The sequence below is a fragment of the Rosa chinensis genome, chromosome 2 (assembly GCF_002994745.2).
Source record: "Rosa chinensis cultivar Old Blush chromosome 2, RchiOBHm-V2, whole genome shotgun sequence".
Lineage (NCBI taxonomy): Eukaryota > Viridiplantae > Streptophyta > Magnoliopsida > Rosales > Rosaceae > Rosa > Rosa chinensis.
This window is the reverse complement of record NC_037089.1, coordinates 55,140,355-55,150,287: the sequence shown is the minus strand read 5'-3', so window position 1 is coordinate 55,150,287 and position 9,933 is coordinate 55,140,355. Positions and strand designations below refer to the sequence as shown.

General features: G+C 38.6%; 1 protein-coding gene and 1 non-coding gene across 14 annotated transcripts; both read right to left on the bottom strand.

Annotated features, from left to right (window-relative positions):
* Nucleotides 1-1,656: 1,656 nt before the first annotated feature.
* Nucleotides 1,657-1,763, bottom strand: LOC112191146. Its single transcript, XR_002932863.1, has one exon. It is a non-coding gene; the product is annotated as a small nucleolar RNA R71 (small nucleolar RNA).
* Nucleotides 1,764-6,557: 4,794 nt separating this feature from the next.
* Nucleotides 6,558-9,460, bottom strand: LOC112190906 (citrate synthase 1, peroxisomal-like). Of its 13 annotated transcripts, none has more exons than XM_040515429.1 (6): nt 8,932-9,460; nt 8,115-8,376; nt 7,901-8,010; nt 7,741-7,800; nt 6,904-7,054; nt 6,558-6,764 (listed from the first exon to the last, which is right to left on the bottom strand). In XM_040515429.1, exons 3-6 carry the CDS (start codon nt 7,907-7,909, stop codon nt 6,646-6,648), a joined length of 339 nt encoding a protein of 112 aa, XP_040371363.1. In that variant the 5' UTR covers nt 7,910-8,010; nt 8,115-8,376; nt 8,932-9,460; the 3' UTR covers nt 6,558-6,645. The 13 variants fall into 13 exon arrangements, 5 of the variants coding, with proteins under 5 accessions (XP_040371363.1, XP_040371364.1, XP_040371365.1 ...); XM_040515430.1 differs by having other exon boundaries at nt 8,115-8,180; XM_040515431.1 differs by lacking the exon at nt 8,932-9,460 and having other exon boundaries at nt 8,115-8,180; nt 8,298-8,712.
* Between the last annotated feature and the right edge of the window lie 473 nt (nt 9,461-9,933).

Below are 9,933 nucleotides of genomic sequence, written 5' to 3'. Positions count from 1 at the left end.
TCAATCCCCATGGTACGATAATTTCGGGTTCAAATATTTCCCACTTCTTTGATGACCGTGCCCGTATTGCTCTTAAGTTGCATTTAAGTACCAAATCAAATGGCGCCATTGCCGGGGATTAAAGTGTAATAGCTTTAATCCCTTGGGTTTTCGGTTGTTAGTTCACTTACATTATTTTCTTAGTTTTAGTTAATTTTTCTTTGTTTGTTTAGATTTTAAAAAAAAAAGTGTGTTCGTTTATTTTACTTTTCTTATTTTGTATATATTTCATACTTGTGTGTTTGTTTTTTGAGACATTGTGATTATTTCTATCGAAGTGATTGGCTTTGTATTACTTTGTAGTACATGTAAGACATGAGCATCGATAGCGATCGTCACTTGCCTTGACTTGTTTGCTAGCTTTTTATTGGGTTTCCCACTTAGACATTAGTTTCTTGAGTTGTTGGTTTTCATCATTTCTTTTCTTTTGTTATTTTATTTTCTTGTTTAATTGTTGTCTTACTTTCTCTTCTTAACCCCTCTCATTCATTGTAAAAAGTGAAATTTGAGTCTCATTGCCTATTTTGTGAATTTTTTAGTACTTATCACGTGGTCTCATTTTTATTTCAAGGTGTATGAACGAAGCATCTTCTTCATATCAACCGATCACTCTCAGAAGCGGAAGGTGTAGATACCTCTACTAGCAAGGCTAGTTTGCTACCTCACCAAGCATAAACAACACCCTCATGGGATCCAACTGCTACTTGCATCTTGTAGCCCTATGTGCAAGCTACGCCACGCCACGGTATCCGGAAGTGGCAAATCCGTCGCCGGGAAGCCACCTTCCTGGCCTTGCCAACATGCCCTCACAACTAGGTTTTCTACACTAGAATAGTTATCTTTGCTTGTCCCACATCGAAAACCATGTAAAGGAGATGGCTTCCTTCACTTATAAAAGGAATGCCTCCTCCCACAACTCAAACAATCCCATTACATCTTTTGTAATCCCCTTTGGGCCGCAAGGCTCAACACACCAGTGTAACATTCAAGTGGACGTAGTTTCCCGCCAAGGCGGGAGACGAACCACTATACATCTCGTGTCACACTCTCTCTCTCTCTAAAGCTAACTAGAGATCCCAAGGATCACTAACGTTAACAGAAGGGTATTGAGTAAGGATACTAGAGGGAGACCAAGAAGGAGGATCCGAAGGCCATTAATGACCAAGAGTGCTCCACCTCGAGTTCTTGATCAAGAGAGAGTATCTTTAAGACATTCACAAGGAGAAGTCAACATGGGAGACGCACAAAATCCTCCCCAAGGTAAGACCATGAGGGAGTACACTAGTCTCACAATTGTTGATCACCCTTCTTGCATTGTACTCCCTCCATGTAAGCATCACTTTGAGATCAAACCAACTACCTTGAGCGTTCTACCCACATTTAATGGCATGGCTTTGGAAAACCCTTATGAGCACATTGCGGAGTTTGAGCAAGTGTGTACTACCGTTCAACCTAATGGTCTCACTTCTAATGGTTTGAAGCTTAGATTATTCCCTTTCACACTCAAGAACCATTGCAAGAAAGTGGTTGAGCAAGTTACCGCCTAGATCAATACGTACATGGGTTGAGATGCAAGAAACTTTCTTAGGAAAGTACTATCCTATTTCAAGAACTTCCAATGTTAGAGATGAGCTAATTGCATTTAGACAACACCCTCAAGAGAGTTTTCATGAGTGTTGGGAGCGCTTTAAGGATCTTGAGATGTCATGTCCTCACCATGGGCTAGAGAAGTGGTTTCTTGTGGACAAGTTCTATAGATGATTGATGGCAGACCAAAGACAAAGAGTTGACACTTTTAGTGGTGGAACTATTGCAAGCAAGCTTCCCAATGCCGCTTGGGACACATATGAAGAGCTTTCACTTAATTCCCTTTATTGGGATGATCATGATGCAAGGAGACAACAAGCACCTAGCAAGGAGAACACATCAAGCCGTGGTGGAATCTATGAGGTTCAAGGAACATCATCCGGGCCTTCTATGCATGAGTTCAAAAGGCTAGAAAGCAAGATTGACCAATTTCTAAACCAAGTGAACCGGAATTCTCCTCAAGCATAAGTCAAGATGGCAACTTCTACACCATGTTTGCTTTGTGAGAGTCTAGCACATTCCACTCAAGAATGTCACTTATCATCCAAGTTTCCGGACTTTATTGAAGAACAAGTGAACAAAGTGGGTAATTTTATGCCAAGGAACCAAAGAAATGATCCTTACTCTAACACTTATAACCCTGATTGGAGGAATCATCCCAATTTCTCTTGGAGAGACCAAGGAGGTGCATCTAGTGCGTTTCAAGGTGGAAAGCAAAGCTTTAGAGGTGGCCAAGGTCAAGACTCATCAAATGTTGCTAATTATGGCAATGCACACCAAGGAAGCACTCATTTTTCACAACATGGTCAACATGGACAGCAAGCATATGGGCCTAATTATCAAGGTCAATCAACCTCAAGTCATGGATTTCATGGTCAAAACACCCCTCCCGGGTTTACACAAGGTGTTGGCTATAGTGGTAGCAAGTTTCAAGGCAATCCAACTCATTTCAAGGCCCCCACCAAGGCGAGAACTACAATTCCCCTCCTATTCTTCAAGGCATTCCTATTCAAGCTCCAAGTGAACAAAAGAAGCCTAATTTTGAAGATTTGATGGGAGAGTTTCTCAAGGTTCAAACTTCTACTAATGCGGAGACCAAGCAAAGCATCTTTTCACTAGTTCAAGGGTAACAAACTCTACAACAAGGCATGGCTAGACTAGAGGTACAAGTGGGCCAAATGGCCACCAACATGAGTGAAAGACCAAAAGGAGCCTTACCTTCACAACCAGAGCCAAATCCAAGAGGCTAAATCCGTGAATGCAATGCCATTACCACTCTACTTTCGGGGAAGGTATATGATAATCAAGTTTACATGCCCACATCTTCTAGTTTCCATACAAATCCTCTATTTGATGACGATGTTGATTTGCATTCATATGGGGCCAAGAGGGAAGAAAATGTACCTCTTGGCCATGTTGTTGATGATAATTTGCATTTGCATCATGATTCTTTATATTATAAGGAGGATGGGACCGGAAGGGAAGAAAATGTACCTTCCGGTAAATATGGAGTGGGTGATGTGACTTTGAATGTGAAAGGAAGAAATAAGGGGGTGGATAAGGTAGCCGGAGGGGAAGAAAATGTACCATCCGGATGAGCTATTCTTGGTAAAGGTTATGGTTTCTTGTCCTTCAAGGATGATGCTAGTGAATATAGTTTGATTGATAGTGGCAAAGAAAGGGTCATGTTGAGAAGAACACTTCTAGGGATGAGGATGTCTCGGACTATAAATTAGATGGTGAGGCCATGAAGGCTAGGGACCCATCTAAGGCCGATGACACCTCTAGGAAGGTTCTTGATGACATTAGACCCACTCATGAGTTAGAGCCATCTACTTCTACCGAAAAAGGGGGAGGAATAAGGAGGAAGATCTACATGTGCATGGTAGCTCTAGGGATAGGAGTGGTCCAGTCTACTCATCACTAGGCGAGGCCTTGAGGGCTAAGAACCCTAGTGGGACCGTGACTACCCTTAGGGGCACCACTGGGAGTCTCACATTTGATCGACCTCTTGATTTGAGAACACCGGAACCTCAACTTCCTTACCCTAATGTGCCAAGAAAGGAAAATGTGAAGAAGAAGAAAGTTGGCTTGATGTCCGAAGTGCATGATATTTTGAAGAAGGTCACTGTCAATATACCTTTGATTGAGCTTCTTCAACAAATGTCGGTTTATGCAAAATTTCTAAAGGACTTGTGCACCCATAAGAGGAAGATAAAGAATGATGAGCGGTTCGAGATTTATGAGCAGGTTAGTGCTATCTTGCAAAGAAGGATCCCTCCAAAACTCAAGGATCCGGGGAGCTTTAATATCTCTTGCACTATTGGAGAGAAAGTCTTTGATAGAGCTTTGATGGACCTTGGTTCAAGTGTTAATATTATTTCTTTTGAGACTTTCCAGAAACTTGACCTTGGACCTATTAAAGATACTCCTATATTCTTGCAACTTGCGGATCGGAGCATTAAGAGAGCCATGGGTGTTATTGAAGATGTGTTAATCAAGGTTGATAAGTTCTACTTGCCGACGGATTTGGTGGTATTAGATATGGATGATGGACCTCATAGTGACAAAGACATACCTATCATTCTTGGCAGACCCTTTATGGCAACCGCGGGAATAAAAATTAATGTTCAAAAGGGCACCATCAAAATGAAGGTATTGGAAGAAAAGGTGTTACTCAAGAGTCTTGAACCCATATATCCTCCAGAAATAGTGAAGAGCTGCTATCTATTAATTTAGTGAAGGGTAATGAAACCAAGAGTGAGAGGATCTTTGGACCCTTGAATCTTTCCAAGCCTACAATCCGTGCACAAGATCATTTTCACCTATTTGGGGCTATGACCATGAGCCACCATTGAAGCATGATCATGTCATTCCTACTCCTACTTTGGAGCCAACTATCGAGCTTGAAAAGCAAACAACCCCTACTCTTGAGACCTATGAGCAACACAAGAAGAGAGAAGTCTACCATTAAGTGAAGCACAAGAGGAGTTCATCAAGAAGTTAAGGGAGGTTTGTGGAGTTCTCAAGAAGAAGGAAAGATCTAAGAGGTATGATTGGCCTCCACCTCCAAGCTACAAGCTCGCTTATTCAATTGTTAGATATTTTGGAAATGATAATGAGGCTAGCACAATTGTTGTGGGTGGTAAGGCAACTTCCTTTGAGCCACCTTGAGGAAGAAAAGTGAAGAAAACCGGCTTGGGGTCTTTAAAAACAAGCGCTTTTAGGGAGGCAAACCTAGGTGGTTTTGAAATTTACTTGTTCATTTTTCATTCAATAAGGCTATTTAGCCATCTTTTTGGGAGGATGGGAGGTGTTAGGAGTTTGAAATGGGGAGAAAGAATGAATTTGGCAGTGAGCAGTTTCTGTCCAGAAAGTTCAGTTGAATTTGGTTGACTATAGCTTCCAATCCACATGTGAATTTCAGCTGAAATTTTTTGAAGATATATCCCTGTGTGTCTACTATGTACTACCAAAATTTCAACCTTTTTGAGTCACTGGAAGTCAAGATATTTACTGGTCAATTAAAGAAGGTTAGAACAGAGACAGTTACTGTAGGGTGACTTTGGGAAGCTGTACCCTCTACATATCAAGCAATTTAGAGCTACGATTTTTCAAAGATGTATCTTCACAAGTTCTCTATATGCTGGAAAAACAGTTTTTAATTTGAACCTTCCTAGCTTCAGATATAGTGTTCCAAGTGACAGAGGTCAGAAACAAGGCACATCAGAAACTGCAGAACACAACAGTGAGTTTGGAGGCCAATGACTTTTGACTCAGAATTAATTTTCTAGTGGAATTTTAGTAGAAGTATATCGATGATTCTAATTTCATTTTCAGTTGGCCTCACCCTCTTTGCGCCTCTGGAGCCTGACTTATTGCAGTTTTGGTGATTGAGGGTCAGCAGAAGTCTTTATGACAGATTGTCAACTTTGACCAGCTATAGATTTCTTCTCAGTTGGAGATAGGTGGCTCATTGTTGTTGGATAGAAAGCTCGCTGAGTCTACTTTCTGTTTCAAGTAGTCTTACTTACTTATCTTTTTCTGAGTTTGAGATATGGGCATTTGAAGACATAAACGTCATTGCTGGAAGTTTTCTGCACTCACTTGTTCTATTCACTAGGGTTGATTGGACTTCTTTGCACCTTGATTTCATCTTTGAAGGCCATTATAGGGTTGTTGTGAGATGTGTTGGATGTGTTCAAGACCATGAGTTTAATGGAGGACTCTTTTCCTTATTCTTTGAAGTGGTTAGTGGTTATTGTGTGACGCATTGCTCAAGGACATTTATGTTCTAAATGGAGTTGATCTTTTCATGAGCACCTAGAGATAGCTTAGAGCATACGTTAAGGAAGTCAAGGCCTTGTGCCTTGATGATGGTGTCTCATATTAGTCCTCTCCGAAGGTCGTGAGCAATGGAGGGTCAACAAAGGGGGTTTCCGTAACTTTTCTCCGCATTAGGATTTTCACTTTCCTAGTTAATTTGTGTGCCTTCGCCGGTACTTCACTCTCATACCTAAATCCGACACGGATTTAAGCTTTCGAGCTCACTTTGCAACATTGAGGACAATGTTGGTTTTAAGTGTGGGGGTCACTACAAGAAAAATGACCTTTTGCAAGGAATTTTTTCCTTGTAAAAAACTGGAAATTCCTTGCATTAACCTAAATGCAAGGAATATTCCTTGCATTTGAGTCCTTGCAAAGCGGCCCTTGCAAAAGAGCAATTACAACAACTTGAAAATTCCTTGCATTTGAGTTCATAAATACAAGGAATTATTCATCTCAAATGCAAGGAATTCAACACCTGAGGTTAACTATGGTTAACTGATATGCAAGGACAATTCCTTGCATATCATTCCTTGCATTTAATATTAAAAAAATTAAAAAAAAATTTAAAACTGAATAAAAGAAAAATACCCCAAATGTCATTCCAGACTTTTTCTTTTTATTCCTTGCATTAAAAACAATTGGTTCGTTTGTACATCAAAAATTGCGCTTAATCACAAAACACTTCTAGCTCTAAGCAAATGACACTTGGTGGCATTTGAAACAGAAACTTGAGACAGTTTGTCTGCATGAGTGCTTGCAATCTATTCTTTCAATGGCAAATAGTGTCGCAGCCACTCCCCAATATGTACCTGAATAACAGAAAGATCGAATAGCTGAGAAATAGCATGACCAGAAGTGGGAAGAACTTGAAAGATAGCAAACAAAACTGGGAAGAACACTGTTGGAAATCCCATTGCCTTGTTTAACAAGAAGTCAATACTTTGTTACCAGTTACAAACAGGAACCCACAAGCTTTCATATCGTTACACAAGGACAAGTACCTACATATAAACCCAGTGTAGAAATCAACATTTGGATACAACTTTCTCTTAACAAAATACTCATCAGATTGTGCAGCTTTCTCCAAAGCAACAGCTACCTACAAATGACATGAGATAACTGCACTCAGACTTTATGGTGTTTATTCTAAGATGGAGATCAGAATGAGTCATATGAATCCTAAAATATAGATTATAGGCATGAAATATGTGATGAACCTAACATTGAAAATAAGTGAACTTCAATACTTGACACCAATACAAAAGTGTCATAAAAAGCTTACAGTGCACTTAAACATCAAAATTCTTATATGCTTCACCCTGAAAATAAAATAACCAAGAATGCATGCATATTTATTTTATAAGCTCCAGTTTCTTGGATATGCTCTGACCTTGTGCTAAAGAAAGCAAGAAATAAAAATCAAACCAATACATATTAACTGTCAGAATTTTTTTTAATTTATTGATAACTATTAGTTTAACAGTATGCAGCAACTTAATTTGTCTATGTTCCATAGGATCCTAATGTTAGTCGATTCTATACTTTTTTCATATGGATCTCTACTTGGAACAGAAACAAACATGTAAAGCAATAAAATCTTGTTTGGACTGTAAGTGATCGATATCATACATCAATTCCATATTATAGCATTCCTGCTAATAGGCAACAATCTCAGTTCTCATTTGGACTTAGAATAATAAGAATAAAATAACACACGAAACCTTTATTACACTTATCATTAGTTTGAACCCTAAGGATCCAAATGAAAATAGCACAAATAAAAACCTTGAGGAGGAAATTCAGGTTTGAACATGGTGCTTCTGGAATCGAAGTGTTTCTCAGTAACTGTGAATTCCACAATAATACATACGAGCCTTTTAGCTATTCCAATTACACAAGAAAATTCAAACGGAAAGTAACACATAATATGCAAAAGACAACAGACCTGAGTCATCTTATTATGCTTCTTCAACAATGAGATTACCAAAGAACCAATAATGGGGGCCTCAACAATCCATACAAATAACTTCAGAAAAAAACTAGTCAAATGCGGAGCTACAAGCACAGAAAAGAAAACCCAATTCACACTCAAAGCCAAATACATTCATATCAATTAGTGTTGTGAAGAACAGTAAACTGACCCTAATGCATTCAAATACCTTAATGAAAGAATCTGAGAGTGAGCATTGAGCAGCATTACCAACCAAATTCCACAATCCCTAACCCTGTGGAAGGAGACCACCAAATTCAGTCTTAGATGAACATATTTCAAGTATATAACTGACATAGCTAAGAAAGTTGATCACAATTCTACACTAATATTGCTGACAATTTCTCAATACCAGTAGCCAAGAAGACACATGAATTTCATTGATACCATTGATTATACGTAATAAAAGTTGCATCCGAATCATCCGACTCCTGAAACAAAATTAACTACATGCATAGATCATCCAATTTTCATGTGTCATCATTTAGATTCCAAGCTTTCAAACAATTGATGATGCCCACAAGAAAAGGTTCACTACCAATTAAAAGGCCCACATTCTACCAGGCATGAACATATTTAGGCATTTAATTGGGAAAACGTAATGATATTTATAATTCATATCTGATAAAACCACTCAAGCCAACATCTAGTAGTCTCTTGACAAATTGACCAAATTGGTACTGAAAATAAAAATACAAGTCAGCCTTAAAACTAAATGTACTAGTCATATACCAAATGCTAAAGTCATATACAAATTTCTGTCAATATTACTCACCAGTTTAACCAAATGTACCGGAAACCAAAACCTCTACAACTAGCAATTATTTGCTAAACCTTCAACCCATTGAATTCCTTAACAGAATCACTATAAAAATATTGAAATTTAACCAAAATTAACCTCCGATGAAATGAAAATCCAAATTGCAGAAAACAACAAACTATCAATAAGAATTCAGATCCTAAGCAAACTAGTTATATTATAATACCTTTCAAAACGAGGCAAAGCAGAGTCGCGAGGATGAACTGAAAATAAGATTCATGCTCAGCTTGCCGATTTGGAACCCAAAATTTCTGCCCGGGCATTTGGAAATCTATCACGGATCGAAAAATCAACTCAAACCTCATAAAAATTGAGACAGTCGTCAATTCACACAAACACAGAACATAAAAGCACAAAATCGAGAGGAAAGCATAAGAGATGTGGTTATTGGGGCTGAGGGGTTAGGATTTGTGTTTTGGGTATTAGGGTTTTTGGGCCTAGATTGGATTTAAGAGGCAATGGAACGGGATCTGAGAGCGTGAGAAAAAAGAATGACGAAGAAGACAGAGGGGAAGGGATGTGTATGTGATTTAGATTTGGGTTTGGAACGTGTTTCTGATTTTCTGCTTTTCGGATCTGGGTTTTAGTCTTAGGGAGAAATAGAGAACGAAGAGATGAAGAAAGAGAACGAAGAGATGGAGAAAGAAAGTAATAGATGGACAGAGAATTGGTTTAAGAAAAAAGAAGAAAAATGATAAATTTAGACCAAACCTTTGGAGCGCCAAAAATCCCGCTCAATCAATGCAAGGAAATGAAAAGCAAATACAAAGAATTTTACTTTTCTTATATTTTAACAAACAAAATGCAAGGAGTTTATGTGTTCTTGGCATTATCTCCGAACTAAATGCAAGGACTTGTACAATTCTTTGTATTATCAAACCAAATACAAGGAATTTTAACTCCTTGCATATAAACCCGTTGCATATACCCAAATTTCTTGTAGTGGGTGAGGGCTCGGGCGCCCTACCAAAAAAAAATTTATTTTTTTTAGATTAGCTTTTTGTAATTTTATTTTAGTGGTTAATGCCTTTTCCAACCCCAATGATGAGCCATGGATTTATCTTGTTATAATTGTGGATATATTGAGCATGATCTAAGACTTTGAATTTGTTTTGTAATTGAGTGCGTTTGTGATCTATGCTTGACTATAGGTGTGCACATAACCTAT

Excerpts from the sequence above, each read along its gene's own strand:
- LOC112190906 (XM_040515429.1), bottom strand. Across the intron at positions 7,055-7,740 it reads ACCTGAATTTCCTCCTCAAG|GTAGCTGTTGCTTTGGAGAA; the intron begins GTTTTTATTTGT and ends TGTCATTTGTAG. Across the intron at positions 6,765-6,903 it reads TGGGTTCCTGTTTGTAACTG|GTACATATTGGGGAGTGGCT; the intron begins GTAACAAAGTAT and ends TCTGTTATTCAG.